Here is a 15,829-nt window from a genome sequence, read left to right on the forward strand (position 1 = left end):
AGTGGCAAGAGGCACGGCAGCGGACGTGAAACTGTAGGTTATTGCAGCAGGGGCGGAGGGCATCGGGAAAAGTGCAGGGCGAAGCGGAGGGAGTTTTTTCCCATTTAAGGCAAAGGTTTGGGGCAAGTCCCTCCTCCGCTGGGGCGAAGGCGCTGTGCGCCCGGCGGCAAGCAGCGTCCGCGAGGCCTCCTCGCCTGGCGCCGGCTTCGGCCAAGGCAGAGGCGGCGGGCAGCGCCTGTCCGAGAGGGGCCGGGGGCGCCCAGCTCAGCTGCTCAGACGAAGTCCGGGAAGGCGGCCTGGGCCGCGTGCCTGAGGCAGCCGGGGCCTCCTCGTGCTCCGGGCGCCGGGAAAGGGCGCCCATCCTCCGCAGAGTCCGTCGGGCTGAGGCTGCCCTCTGGCGAGATGGGCGAGTAGAGCGGGTCCCAGTGGCAAGGCCAGGCCGCCAGGCCGTCGGGGCTGCCGGCGGCGGCGGCGGCCTGGAAAGAGCCCTCGTAGCTAGGCCCGGCCAAGCCGCTCTGGTCGGCCAGGCGCAGCGTCTCGGTGAGGGCCCAGATGTAGTTGTGGGCGAAGCGCAGCGTCTCGATCTTGGTGAGCTTGGCGTCGTCGGGGAAGGTGGGCAGGACGCCGCGCAGCGCGTCCAGGGCGGAGTTCAGGTTGTGCATGCGGTTGCGCTCGCGGTCGTTGGCCTTCACGCGGCGGCTCCGCTTGGCCTTGCCGGCCCCGCTGGGCCCGTCGCACTTGCCTTTGGCGCGGCCCCGACGGCCTTTGGCCTTCTGCGCGTGCGGGTAGCCGCCTGCTGCCGAGGGCGACCCGCCGCGGGCCGCCCTGCGGTCTCCCGCCTCCAGCAGCAGCAGGCAAGGGCCGGGCGACGAAGGCAGGCTGCCGGCGGCCAGCGAGGGAGACGAGGAGGAGGCGGAGAACGGCGCGTCGTCGTCGGATATGCCCGCGTAGGGCGGCTCCCCTTCGCCGCCGGTCCCCTGCGAGGCTGGCGAAGAGGCCGTGTTGGGAGACATCCTGCCTGCGGGGAGAGCGGAGTGAGCCGGAGGCCACGTTAGTGCCTGGGATGGGAGGGGACCCAGGAAGATCATGCGGGGTCGCCCCGGGGGGAATCGGATTAAGAACGGGACGCAAAGAGGTGCTGCCCACTGGCCTCCTTCAAAGGGGGCTGCAGCTTGGGGCGCGTGCGGGGCTCCACACACACACCCCGAAATAGGTAGGGCTCCACGCTGGCCAAGGAGCAGATCGCTTCCCTCCTTTGGGAAGAACGAGCCCATCCCCATCGGAGCCGCCCCCGAACCTGTTCGCAGCGTTTATCGAACGTGGACATTTGGGGACTGCGGGAGAAAACCAGAGCGCCTCTAGGCATACGTAGAGCGCCTTCTCCCAGATCCCCTAAGATTAAAAGAAAGAACAAGAGGGTGTGACTTCCGTGGGCACCTCTCAACGGAGTCACTGGACTGAATATCCCATGTTAGCCCTACTTCGAGTAGACCCGTGAATGAATGGGACTTCAGTTCGACTGGGACTGGGTGCAAGCCCTGAATCTCCGACGGATCAACGGGTCGATCTCCTTACCTGAGGCGGCCAGTGGCGAAGGTCTGGGGCTTGTAGGGGCGGGAGGAGGAGGAGCAGCCGCCCAGCCTGGCGCCGGAGAGGAGAGCGCCGGCCCCGACGGCAGGAGAGCGGAGGCTGCAGGTCCGGCACACGACCGCCTTTGGGCCCCTATATATATAGCGCGCCGAGACAATGCGGGATTTCCCGATCTGTGGTTCTCTTCGCCAACCCCGTCCCCCACCCCACCCCACCCCACCCCACCCCCCGCCGCCGCCGCGCGCCCCGGGCCTTTTGGCACGCTTTATCTTATCAGGCCGGCTGGGAGCGTGTCTGCCTCGCCGTGAGCGTCCGCCAGAAGCCAATCAGCGAGGCTCCGCCGGGCTGAGCCACGCGAGCCCCACGCACAGCTGGCGGCCCGACAAAGACCTGCCGAGGGGGTGCCGTGTGTGTGTGTGTTGGGCCGAGGGGGGGGGGGCGTCTCTCTCGCCTTCGCAAGAGCAGCTCCAGGATAAGGACACTCTGAAGTAGCCTCTCTCTCTCTCACACACACACACAAGGCGCCCTCCCGACGCGTTTGGGCTACAAAACCCATCATCCCCCAGCCAGCGTGGCCCACAGGACGCGCTGGCTGGGGGATGATGGGCGTTGTCGTCCAACGCATCCGGAGGACGCAAGGTGAGGGGAAGGCAACACACACACCCCGACTAGATGTGCATGCCAAAGGCACAAATCCCTTTGCTTATTTTTATTTTTATTTATTTAAAAAAAAAGGTGTGAATGCGAAAGGCTGCGTTGCGGGTTGCTCCCGCTGCTACCTCCCTGATGCATTCCCAAACCAGAATTATAGCCAACATGCATAAAAGTGCACACGCTCCTCAAATACATTGCCTTTTCGTTTCATGCTGTTTGCTTGGCTTGTAGGTCTGTTTGGATTTTAGCCTTCATTGTGCCTTTGTGGATTCTACACGAAGGGTTGTATCCAATGTTAGTCCTACTTAGAGTAAACCCATTGAAATGAACGGGACTTAAGTAAGACTCTCATTGGCTACAACTTGATCACTGAACTCTGAAAGGGCGCCACTGAGTCAATTGTGGGATGAGGTCTTGTGGGGTGGGGGACGCTGCAGGGGTGGGTGGGCTGCACAGCATAAGAAGAGCCCTTCTGACCAAGGAGTCATCTAATCCAGCACCAGGCTGATGCTCCTTGGAAACCCACAAGTGGGACGTATAGGCATGCACTATCCTTGCAGATTGTCCACAGGATCTTCGTCTAGTATTCAAAAAAGTGCACTGCTCCTGAACATGGAGGAGCCGTTTAGCTACCATGGCTGCTAGACCTATATTCCTCCATAAATCTGGAGGATGATGATGATGATGATGAAGAAGAAGAAGAAGAAGAAGAAGAAGACTTATTATTAATCATCATCTAGGCGAGCGGTGATCACCACATCCTGTGGCAGTGAGTTCCATATGTTAATTATGTGCATTGGAGGTGTGTGTTTTCTTTTGTCTGTCTTGAGATCAGGATGATTAGTGACCATCCAGACATTGTTGGACTGCAAATCCCATCATCCCTCACTATTGGCTATACTTAGTAGGGCTGATGGGAGTTGCAGTCAAACAATATCTGGAGGGTGCTAGGGTGCTGATTCCTGCAAATACTGTTGCTTTAAATCAATTAATTTTTTAAAAAAAAAATTTGGTGAGTATAGGACATTATACTGAGTTGGTCTGAATAATACCTGATACAGTTAAGCACATTCAGCTACTCAATATTGTTGGTGGAGGAGGAGAAAGTCAGACCTATGTGACACTGGAGAGCATTAGCCAGCCAACTTTATGCACAGCATCTGCTGAGTAGAAGCACCACATATAGTAGAGCACACATTTTGGGTACAAAAGGTCCCAGGTTCTATTCCTACCATCTCTCAGTCGGACTGGGAAAGACTCTTGTCTGGAGCCCTGGGGAGCCACTGACAGTCACTGGGGAGATGATACTGAGCTGGACAGGCTGGACCAAATCAGTATAACAGCCTATGCTCACCCCCAAAAAAAATTTATTTAAAACAACAATATTGGCAGGAGTCAGCACCCTGGCACCCTCCAGATGATTGGACTACAATTCCCATCAGCCCAGCAGACATGGCCAATGGTCAGGGATTGTGGAAGCTGTGATCCAAAACATCTGAAGGGCACCAGGTTGCCTACGCCTGCAAAAAAATCCACAAAAATTCTTAACTTGGTAAAATGTCTATAATACTTAACTAAAATTCCCATCATCCCCAGCCACTCTGACCAGTGGCGGCTGAGGGTGTTGGAAGTTGGGAGTTGTTGCACAACGCATCAGCAAGACATCAGGTCGGGGAAGGCTGAGTTAGATTCTGTCCCTGGCATAGAAATAGCTAGCAAACAGAACATATGTTTTGGCTGGATTGTTGTCCTGCATCTTTTCTCCTGCCACAACAGGACAGAAGATTTCACTCTCCCTGCATAGGACTCTAAACATTGTGATTTCTCCAGCATTTGCTCATCACAACAGACAACCATGCCACTGAATGGCATTTTATAATCTCTGTTTTTATCCAAGTGCTAAACATTTGGGGGATCAGACCACCATCAACTCAAACTGACCAAAGGTATTTGTAAGCATATATATTAGAAACTCCCTCTCTCAGGATGTACACACTTACCTGGGGGTAGACTCATTGAGTTCAGTGGGACTTGCTTCCGAGTAAGCCTGCAAAGGACTCCACTGCACATAGTGGAGAATAGACCTCCTTTCTCATAGTCTGATTATAATTATGGATTCTGTGTAACTTCAAAGCTTGTTCAAAATTCCTCACATTAGCAGTGAGGACCTGGGCATGTATTCTTAGGCACTGTGCCAGTATAAAAGATGTATCGCTTTCACCAACATTTTTATTTTATTTTATTTTTGCATCCCTCCACTTTGCCCAATAGGGCCTCCACATGGCAAGCCATTTCAGGTGTCCCTTTCCGTGTGGTTCGCACGTGCACACACACATATACAACCGCCCCACTAGAATATCTGGAGGTAGCACAGACATACGCATCAAATTATTTGCCACAGGGAGCCTGCACCGTGCAAAGGTGGCTTCCGTATTATTGTGTTAAATGAGTGAAAATTTAAAAGGAAGATATTTATTTATTTATTTATTTATTTATTTATTGCAGTTTGCCAAAGTTAAAAGCAGTAAACATTAAAACAAATATACAACGTTTAAAAACATAAAAAGCATAAAACAGTATCCTTACAAAGTGGAAAACATTAAGAAAGGGGAGCCGCTGTTCTTCACTTTAGATCAGGGATGCAGTGTATCTTTCCATTCCATTTCAGAGAAGATTTCAGGGTCTGCATTCCAATTATGGGTGGGACAGCGCCAAGGTACCCAAAATACCAGCACAATCTATCTAGCCTTAGGAGAAGCATTTCAATCTTTTAGTAAGGGGCCTGGGAGCAGGGGGGGGGCCTGAACAAAGTCTGGAAACCTACCAAATTATGGGGGGGTTGGGAGGACGAGGAAGGGGCTGTAGGTAACGGGAACCCCGATGGACTGGATTTGGCCCTGGGACTGCTTTAAATCAACTCTTCTGGACAGCGCTGATGCCAACAGCAACTCCGTAGCTAGCTATAAACAACAAAGGCCAACTTGCTATCTCATCGTTTCTGATAGGTGGCTTCAAGGAGTTGTCTCACTCACCTGTTCATTACACTGCAATGTAGTGGTGTATTTCTTCTTTCAGGGCTTTGGTTCTTAATACAGTTCAGAAAGATGTCCAAGCAAAGCCCCTCGTGGGAGGAATGGTTAGCCCAGGAGTTGCTGAGAAAGAAGAACAACCATTTCGAAAGAGATTCCCCCACACTTCTAAACCTGCATTGTTTCAGTACTTTGGATGTACGAAAAGCTTTATTAATGTATTCATCCATATAATTCCCATTTTTGTTCTGGGATTTGGACATGTAATCCAGCCAGCTAGCCAAGGTCATCTGATCAATCCATGGTTGAACAGGTCCCTCAGGATCCATTCAGCATACTATTCAGTGGACCTCCTAGGAAATTTGACACTTGGCTATCAATTTTACTGGAGAAAAAGGAGTAAAATTCCATTCTGATTCTCTTTTAAAGTGACTGTTCAAAGCCAGTGACTGTGTAATACATTTTTGTTTTGCAAATGTTTGAGGCTTTTAAGAAAATTGACAACAAGATCAACAAGATATACTAAGGCCTATTTGAGAGCCATCTCAGAACCTCATGTATGTACTCCACTGTTTACAAGGAATAAATATGTATTTAAGCTTCTCCATTCACTTCAATGGGGGAGGAGGCAGCTCTACTGAGGCATCCTTTTGTATGCAGACTCTTGTCCCCTCCACTGAAGTGAATGGAAAGCCCTTGTGAGCAGGGGAGCACCGTGTGAGCTCCTATATCTGCAAGGGGGTGCTCAATCAATATTATTATTATTATTATTATTTATTTATATAGCACCATCAATGTACATGGTGCTGTACAGATAACACAGTACATAGCAGGACCCTGCCGCATAGGCTTACAATCTAATAAGTTGTAGTAAACAATAAAGAGGGAAGGAGAATGCAAACAGGCACAGGGAAGTGTAAACAGGCACCGGGTAGGGTAAAGCTAACAGTATAGAGTCAGAACAAACTCAATATTTGAAGGCTATAGGGAAAAGAAAAGTTTTTAGCTGAGTTTTAAAAGCAGTGATTGAGTTTGTAGTTCTCAAGTGTTCTGGAAGAGCGTTCCAGGCGTAAGGGGCAGCAGAAGAAAAAGGACGAAGCCGAGTAAGGGAAGTGGAGGTCCTTGGGCAGGCGAGAAGCATGGCATCAGAGGAGCGGAGAGCCCGAGCGGGGCGGTAGTGTGAGATGAGAGAGGAGAGATAGGCAGGAGCTAGACCGTGAAGAGCATTGAAGGTCAGCAGGAGAAGTTTATATTGGATTCTGGAGTGAATTGGAAGCCAATGAAGAGATTTCAGAAGTGGAGTGACATGGTCAGAGCGGCGGGCCAGGAAGATGATCTTAGCGGCAGAGTGGTGGACAGAGACCAGCGGACTGATGTGAGACGAAGGAAGGCCAGAGAGAAGAAGGTTGCAGTAGTCCAGCCGAGAGATAACCAGTGCGTGAACGAGAGCCTTGGCAGAAGAGACAGACAAAAATGGTCGAATCCTGGCAATATTATATAGGAAGAAACGACAGGATTTAGCTACTGCCTCAATGTGAGGAGTAAAGGAGAGCGAGGAGTCAAATATAAAGCCAAGACTACGAGCTTCCTTGACCGGAGTAAGCGTGACATCTTGCTCACCATATATTTTTAGTGTCAGGCCTTTGAAACTTGTTCTGTTGAGGGCTGTGACATAAGTCATGCAAAATAAGCATATGGGTTGGATCCAGATTTAGGGTGTGTGCAACTGGGCTGGCACAAGTGGAATTCACTGCCCCCCCCCCACAACAGATCCTCGGTCCCCTGAAAATGCTACACATAAGTTTGGGGAAACCCTGCTGAATGGTGTTTGGGAGAGGGGGATCCCCAAAATTGAATGTAGGCACCTTCAGCGAGTGAAGCCCTTCCATCCACAGAAGGCAGATCCTGGATTCAATTCTGTATATGCAAATACACTCAAATTCATTCATTCATTACATTTCTATACTGCCCAATAGCCAAAGCTCTCTGGGTGGTTTACAGAACAATAAAACATACTATAAAATAAATTCAAAAGAGTTTAAAAATAAGTTAAAAACAATTGACACTAAAACTATCAGGAACTGATTTAAAAACAGAACAAAACCTAAAATACCCCATCATATGCTATCAAACGCCTAGGAGTAGAAGCAAGTCTTAAGCTGGTGCAAAAAGACGGCTTTGTTTGTGTCAGGTGGACACAAGGAAAGACAAAGCACATGGTGCTTTATGTGTCTACTCAGAGGAAAGTCACATTGAGTTCAATGAGGCTTACTCCCAAGTAAATGAGTCTAACAGTGCAGCCTATGTTATTTGGGGTCCCTGTGTTGTAGAGGGGGGGGGGAATGAGTATGGGGAAACATGATAAAGGTTTGTAAAATTATAAATGTATTGTGGATTCATTTTCTCTCCGTCTTTTATAACAGGAGAACTTGTGGAGGTGTCACCTCATGAAACTGATTTGCACCAATGGTGCAGCAACGTAACTTTACTGATCTAAATGGTCTCATTCAATTCCTCCCACTCTCTTAGATGATAATGTGAATGATTTCACTTCAAAATGTGTCAGGCACACATTTGTAGGGCCCCTCCTACTCATTCTGCTGAAGGGTGCCCTGGACTTCTGCCCCAAAGTAGCGATGGGAGGTCCTGACTGGCGTTAAGCTCAGTACTTTTCACGGGAGGCACAATGAGGTTATGGAATTCGCAGCGGAAGGTGTGGCAATGGCCTCCCGCGGCTTTCAAAGTGATGGCACGGAAGGGGGGGTTACAGAAAGTCATCGAGGAGAGGCCTGTCATTCCAGGTCTGAAAGCTGTAGAGGACCTCATTGTCGGAAGGTGGTTCATACTTTTCAGTGCCAGATGGGACAAACAACAAAGGGGACACCACACCTTCATCCCCTGTTTGTGACCGTCGGGGAAGAATCTGGCTGGCCACTGTGGTGGAATAGACGAGCCTTGGTGTGATCCATCAAGCCAAATCGAAGGGTCATGCTTAATCCACTAACAGCTGCCCAAGGGTTGTTATTTTTGACCCTAAGAAATAGGGCAGTTTTATGGAGAGGGTGTCTTTGGTTACACACACACACACACACACACCATTCCTCCTCCTCCTCGCCGTTTTCCCTCCACTGTTATGCTTCGTTGCTTCGTCCTTGCTTAGAGCCAGCCGCTCGCTCTCGCTCTCTCCGCCTTGTAAAAGCAACCGCTCGACTAAGTTTTGCATAGACTGCCTGTTTGCGGGGAGGGGGAAGCGCTTGTCCAAACAAGACAAACTGTCAGGAAGTGTTGAACGTTACACACATATAGCCGAGGGTGGAACAGAGGCGTTGGCACGGTGCCACGTGCAAAAGATGCAACCAGAAACCGAAGGAGAACTTGCTCGTGAGGATTGGAAACAATGGCACGCAGACGCAACAGTTGGCCTTCCTTTGCGCGCACCTGCTCCAGCGGGCGCCCATGAGGGTCCTTCTGTTCCCTCGATCGGGGAGGCGTGAGGCTTCCTCCGAGCCCAACGTGGCCAGATACCCCTCTCAGGAGATCAAGAATCCAGCGTTTTCATTTGGGCAATCGCAGGGGAAGAGTTCTGCCCCAGAAGACTCCTTCACTCCAGCTCTCCAGTAAAGTAAAACTAAAAAGATCGTTCCTGTCACAAGAAAACCATCTAGCCTCCACCACTGCCCACCCTGCGCGCGCTAAAAAGGGAGATATTTTTGGAGCGTGGGGGGGCTGGGACCCCCAGGGAGTGTTGGTGCTGGTGTTCTAAGGTCTACCCGTGGCTTTCCTTTGAAAAAGAAGCCCGGAGCAAAGGAAGAGCGGGCGGCACTTCAGTGCGCAAAAATGCCCTCGGTCTTTTGCGCAATGCTCTTCCACGCCTGGGGAGCCCCCTCTGTGCTTGTCAGTTTTCCTGCCCTTAGGAGTGAGTGACCAACTTCGGGGTCCCTTCCCATACTTAGAGACCTCGGCAGAGCTGGAATTGGAGCGGGTCTGGAACCTTTGTCAAGCCCAGCGGACGTCCTTGGGTGTTTTTCTGGGTTCCACTTCCCTTCTCCAAAGCCATTCCCAACTGGCGTTGGATTGGGCTGCGATAAACCCGTTTGGAATCTGTAAATGATCCCTATGTGGAAAGCGGTGGTGCTGAAACAGCTCCTTCTCCAGAACTGGAATGGTAAACTCGGGCACTCTACAGTTTGCTTGATGAGACAGGTATCTTGGGGGGGCCCAGAAATCCCTTTTACGCACGACTGTCTCCGAAAGCGCAGGGAAAGAGGCACAGTCTAACGTGAGCCTTGTGCATCTGTTGACAGCCGTTCTATTCCCTTCTCTCTCCCTCCCTTTTTTTTCCTTCAAAAGAGAGATATGAAAGACTTGCCGTCTTTTTTTTTCTTTTTACCCCCTCCAAGGGAGATTGGAGGTGGGGTGGGGAGAAAGAGAGAGAGAGACTTTTCTCCCCTCTCGAATTTTGCGTGCCCTTTTAGATTTGCGACAAAGGGGGCCTCGGAAGGAGGGGAGGACTGAATAGCCCCGGCAGATTTTTCTGCTTGCACACAAATGGATGACAAAAATCTGGTGAGCGAGTTACCAACCCCTTAGACTGCCCACTTCAAACGTCCTCCAAACAAAAGCTGAAGAGGGAAAAGAAAGCCCCACCTGGTAGCACTGTTTGCTAAAATAATAATAAATAGATTTCGTTTAATAAATAATGACAAGAGATTGTAAAGTGGAGTGCTTTGAGGAAACATTAATCATGAGGCTGGGGGCAGCCATCACCTGCTCAGGAAAAACAAGGCAACGGTATTGTTGGATCACCTTCTCCCCACCCCACATCCCCACCCCTTTTGTGCCATTTTCTGATAACTTCCCTCCAATTGCCACAATTGGCTGGTGGCTTCTGTTTACTCATAGTTAGCATAACAAGCGCAATATTACCACAAACGTGATAAAAATCGACCGGGGGTAAGGAGGGGGGGCCTGCCTTGGCTTCTTCCTCACACCTGTCTGGGCAGCTTGCATGCCTGGCTGGCATTAAATGGCCCTTCCAGTTGGGGCCCTTCTGGCGTTTACATTGGCCTCCCTTCTGCTACTTTATCACAGGTTTACTGCAATCCCTATCGCCCCGTCCTATTTGTCTTCTTTTATTGAAACCATATGGTAACCAGAGGAGCTGCTGAGCATCCCACCTTTCGCCTGCCAGGCGTCGGGGGAAGGGTTCGTGCAATCTGGGCCTCGGCTCGCAGGCTGCCGCGACCAACCGGTTCTGTTTAAACTGAGCAGGGCTCGTGGAGATAACAGGGCCGTCTGGCTTCCCTTTCCCACACCAACTTCCCAAGTGTCAATACAATCGGGACGCACACACACACTTATTATTATTATTATTATTTTAAAAAATCAAACCGTCCGGATCTCTCAAAGGCCCTAGAAGACTTTTTCTTTTTTGGAGAGGTGAGAGGGCCACCATATGTCCCATTCTGGGCTTACGCAGGGCGCACGTGGAACACTTGGCAAGGAAAAAGACCCACACGCACAAAGAGGAGGCGAGGGCTGGGGGCGAGCCCGAAGTAAGCAGAGCTTTGTTTGGACATATCCCCCCAGTCCAATACACACGCGCACACAGACACACGAGGTCTCCCATTCAACGAGTGACAAACGAACCTTTGAGAGGAGCTGAACGGCGCTCGAAGGTGCAAGCGCGCACCGAAACACCTGTTGCGCCCAGGGAGACTTCTCAGCGTCCTGCCTTTTCTCCCTCCGCTTCCCCGCAAGCTAGGAGCTTGCGGGGACGCGGGGGTGGGGGAGGCACTAGCCAGAAACCGTGATTTGTGGGGCCATATGTTGAGCGGCTACATATGTATGCTCTTCAGAAGCACACAGAAGGAACAGCTGCTACTCCTGACATACCTACCCAGCGCCGGAGAGCCACCTCCTCGCCTCTTCCTCCTCCTCTCTCTCTTTCTCATCGCTTCACAAATAACATTGCCATCCATCTTGCTAAGGACAAGGACGCTCTTGGGGTGCGGAGGGGGGAGGCTTTATTGTCAAGTCCGACAGATGCCCTTCCTTCCCTTCCCCAACATGGCCCATCCGCCGAGCTCGGCACGCCAACGCCAAGAGCAAAGTACACCAGGGTCGCCCTCTCCACTTTCTGAAGAGGCAGCGAATTCAACCCGTCTTCCTACGCCTTATAAAGGGGCGGCAGTAAGGGAGACAGAAGATTCACCGCCACCCTCTAAGAGGGGAAGCGAATTAATTTGCCAGAAACCTCGCTTTTCTGCAGAGACCCTGCACGCCCCACAGTTAACCCAGTCCAGAATTTGGGGAGGCTTCTGGAAAGAAAGAAACCACTTTTTGAGAGGGGGAGATGTCACGCCAGGCCCTATTCCCATATGGGGAATCCTCCTCTGACCTCACCTCAGTCCCACCACGCCCCTCCTTCTCTAGTCAGAAGCTATAAGGAAGCAAGCCTTGGGGCCTGGAGGACGAGCTGTATCCCTCCTTTGGTAGAAATTTCTGCAGCGAAATCCTTTCTGAGAGTAGGCTTGGCTCCACCTTGGAACCAGAGATCTTATTAAGAGTTGGCACCAAGGCAGAGTTGATGAAAGGTGACGGAACCAGAGCCTGAGAAGTACCCATCGTCTTGGGGGTGCCATCTGATCTGCAAAGAAGTCCGGCTAAGTAATTTACGTTAGCCATGGTAGAACCCAGAGGTGGTTTTGAAATCAACTTCCCACCCACCCCACATGCCAAAAAAACCCTACCCAACCCCTGGGTGGCATGAGGTTGGAAATGGACCGTTTCATTTGGAGCAATGTGGAGAGAGAGAGAAAACCCTTCAAATAAATTGGAGCTGGTCCATCTCCTTGCTGGGCAGCTAGTTCATGGAAAGGAAGAACCATGACCATCCAGTTTGGTGAAGGGGAGATCTGGCACAGAGTGGCAGGGATGCAGCCAGGTAATTTTAGACTGGATGTAACACTCTTTTGCCTTTCTCCTCTCCACCCCCCATTTTAGATGGTCATGTGTATTCGCTTTTGTCAAAAGGTGCCATGCCAGCCAGCCCTGCTGCATTTGGGAGTTGCTGTGAAGGCACCACTGAGATCAAGACTTTCCTCTTTGCCCAGGCATATGGCAGCACGTCTTAATCACCCACATGTTTATTTTTAACAGTTTGTAATGCTTTGTGTATGTATGTTCTGCGTTTTAGAATTTTAAATTTTGTATACTCATTTCTATCTCAATTTTAGAATTTCTGTAAACCGCCCAGAGAGCTCTAGCTATGGGGGCGGTATACAAATGTAATGAATAAATAAATAAATAAATAAATAAATAAATAAATAAATAAATAAATAATAAATAAAAACAGGTGATGTTTAACAACAGCAGAGCAAGAAAGGGGCATTTGGCAGTCACCACAACGCAACATGGAGAAAATGATGCTTGGACTGAGAGGATGTTTTGCTAAATGGTATCTCTAGAAGAACCTGGAAAAGAAGCAGTCCCTCAATGTGCAAAGAAATTCTCCATCTCCTCAAACAAACACCCAGGTCCTGGTTATTCTTTTTTAAATGGGTGGGAGACCTGCAAAGAAACTAGGGGGGGATCTACACTACTGCTTTTAAAGCGCTTTAAAGCACTTTGAAAACGTTTTGAAACCTGTATATGCAGTGTGTCCTGGGCCCCAACAGTTGTCAAAACTATTATAAAGTGCTTTAAAGCAGTAGTGTAGATCCCCCTTAGATGCAAGCACCATCACTTATTTACATGACTAAAGAAGTCCAATTTGACTTTCTCTGCTCACTGTCCTGAACCGAAGGCATTTCCTTTCTCTTGGCTTCATCTTGCCTTCAGTTCTGGATTCAGGCTTGATCTCTTTTAAACCCCCACCTGCTGAATCGAGGTTTGATCTTGGCTGTTATATTCTTGGGTTTGATACTTGATTTATTGGATTGTTAGGGGGCAAGCTTTCCTTTTTCTTTTTTTAATGTAGGCTGGCTTAAGTTCAGATTAAAAGGAAAGGCAGAATGTGCACTTTGTTTCTAGGTCTGCAAAGTTGGGGAACACAATCAAGGGCTGAACTCCGCTAGACCAGTCGTCGTTCGGTTGCTCAACATGCTTCTCAACTCTCCTCAGCTGAGCATGTGGAATGTCTCCATTGAAAAGGGTTGGGCATGGGTCAGCATCAGGTGATGTCTGTGGGGGTTGTCCCTTGATCCTATGGTTAATGAGCAAAGGTGGGGCATATCTGAACAGGCTCTCCATATTTTCGCTTGAACCCTTCAGAAGCTATAGGTTGCTTGTAGGCTTGGGGACTTTCACAAATACGTTTTCACTCTGCATTGCATTCTAGTTTACAAGAAATGTTCATTTTGCACATGGTGCTAGTCAGGGCCGTCCCTACCATGAGACAGAGTAGGTGGCTGCTTCAGGCAGCAGATGCTGGGGGAGCAACAGTAACAGCCCCTTTGGCCATTCCTCCTGAGCCCTCCTTACCAGTCTTTCAGCTCTGCAGGAGGACACATCTATGGGTGCCATATGGCCTGCCTTCCCCCACCCCTCCACAAACCGGACTGAAGGCCGTTGTCCCATTCCTTGTGTCTAAAAAAAGCTTCAACTGCCAGTGCGGTCGGCTTCTGTAGGTGGAATGATGGGGGGCAGCCAACCTGTCTTTCACTTTGGGCCGCAAAATGTCTTGGGCTGGCCGCAGTGTTAATCATTACACATGCAAAACAATGCATGCAGAACCACCCCCATGAAGCTGCCCCATATTTCTTCTGCTAGTTAGGTTCCAGTTGATCATCACATAGGGCAGCGGTGGGGGACATGTGGCTTTCCAGATGTTGTGGGACTGCAACTCCCATCATCCATAAGCCACATAGCCAATAGGGAGGGATGGGAGTTGGAGTCTAACAACCTCTGAAGGGCCACATGTCTCCCATTCCTGACAGTGCTGGCTGCAGTTCTTTGAGGGCCCTTTGGGCAAGACACCCTCAACGGGGGCCCTCCTTTAGTGAGGCCACCTTCTCACCGCCATTGTCAGCAGATGCTTTTGCTCTTCCACATTGCTACCACTTGCTTGTTTGCCAGGCAGAGAGCCAGTGAGCAAGCTGACAGGGGCATCTACTGCTCCTCCTTCTCACCACCACTGTTATCTGGGCAAGGGCAAGAGGCAGGCAACCAAGCAGGTTGCAAGGGTGAAGACGAGGAGGACCAACCTCAGTGGCCTCTTGCTCGTGGGCCCCTGTTGGAGTGTGGGCCCACAGCAGGAGTCCAGCCATGCCTACCCTTGACGCTGGCCCTGATTCCTGAGTGAGGGATAGGAAAGGAGCGTCTGCCTCCAGCCAAGTCATTGACTGCTGTGCCTGGGGTGGCTACCAGGAGGAGGGCCTTCTCTGTTTTGGCACCCCGGCTGTGGAATGAGCTCCCTAAGGAGATTCGCTTGGCACCTACATTATATTCTTTTAGACGCCAGGTGAAGACCTTTTTATTTTCTCAGTATTTTAACAGTCTATAAATTAATTTTAACTTGGTGTTTTAAATTTGTATTTTAAATTTGTATTTTTGCATTGCTGCTGTTTTTATCTGGTTGAGCTCTTATATTGTATTTTATATTATGGTTTTATACTGCTGTTTTATACTTGAATTTTCTTAATTTTGTAAACCGCCCAGAGAGCTTCAGCTATGGGGTGGTATAGAAATGCAATAAATAAAATAATAAATAAAATAATTTATAATTTGTACTTGACATCCGCCACTAGGGTTTATTCTCCTCTCTGAGCACACTATCAGTTGGAGGAGAAAGCAGAGGAGATGGAAGACGCTTTCCCAGTGTGGGGAGGCTTGAATCGGATGACTTTTAGGTTACTTCCACCACCACCACCCCTTCTGTCTTCTGATTCAGCCAAGATTTTATTAGAACCACCCTGTCATTCAAATTACTGCTGCCACAATAAATATTGTTTGAGGAGAGGAGAGGCAATATCTGAAGTCATATAACGCAAGACGTCAGCGCCGAGATGAAAAATAGTGCTTTGTGAATTTGCAAGTCAAATGAGAGACTGTCTTGACTTGGACAAAGACTCGAAATTTGAAGGTGTGTCCTTTATTTCCCAGAATGGTGACTTGAAACGGCTCAGAACTCTCTGGCTATGTACACACCACCGCTTCTGTGCTGTTATGCCCCTCTAGTACCCCATATCAGTCACACCACTGCAGTTCCCCAAAACTGATGCAAGGAAGCATCTACTTGCTTAAATCCTGATAAGAGCATACAAGCCCTACTTGCTCCAAAATGTGGACCAAGTGAGCTCGGTTTGGTAACTAAGCTGAAGCAATAGGGACTCCCACTTCACAGGCAAGCCTAACTGGGGTGCCAAATGAGCCTCAACATTTATTCATTTATTTATTTATTTATTTATTTATTTATTTATTTATTGCATTTCTATACCGCCCCATAGCCGAAGCTCTCTGGGCGGTTTACAAAAGTTAAAAGCAGTAAACATTAAAAACAAATATACAAAATTTAAAAACATAAAAAGCATAAAAACAACTGTATCCTTGTAAAA

General features: G+C 49.6%; 1 protein-coding gene across 1 annotated transcript; it reads right to left on the reverse strand.

Annotated features, from left to right (window-relative positions):
- Nucleotides 1–272: 272 nt before the first annotated feature.
- Nucleotides 273–1,013, reverse strand: NEUROG3 (neurogenin 3). Its single transcript, XM_063133289.1, has one exon. It carries the CDS (start codon nucleotides 1,011–1,013, stop codon nucleotides 273–275), a length of 741 nt encoding a protein of 246 aa, XP_062989359.1.
- Nucleotides 1,014–15,829: the final 14,816 nt, after the last annotated feature.

Source organism: Elgaria multicarinata, chromosome 8 (genome assembly GCF_023053635.1).
Source record: "Elgaria multicarinata webbii isolate HBS135686 ecotype San Diego chromosome 8, rElgMul1.1.pri, whole genome shotgun sequence".
Lineage (NCBI taxonomy): Eukaryota > Metazoa > Chordata > Lepidosauria > Squamata > Anguidae > Elgaria > Elgaria multicarinata.

What these genes read in the sequence shown, in the direction of transcription:
- NEUROG3 (XM_063133289.1), bottom strand. Translation starts at nt 1,013, where the DNA reads ATGTCTCCCAACACGGCCTCTTCGCCAGCCTCGCAGGGGACCGGCGGC.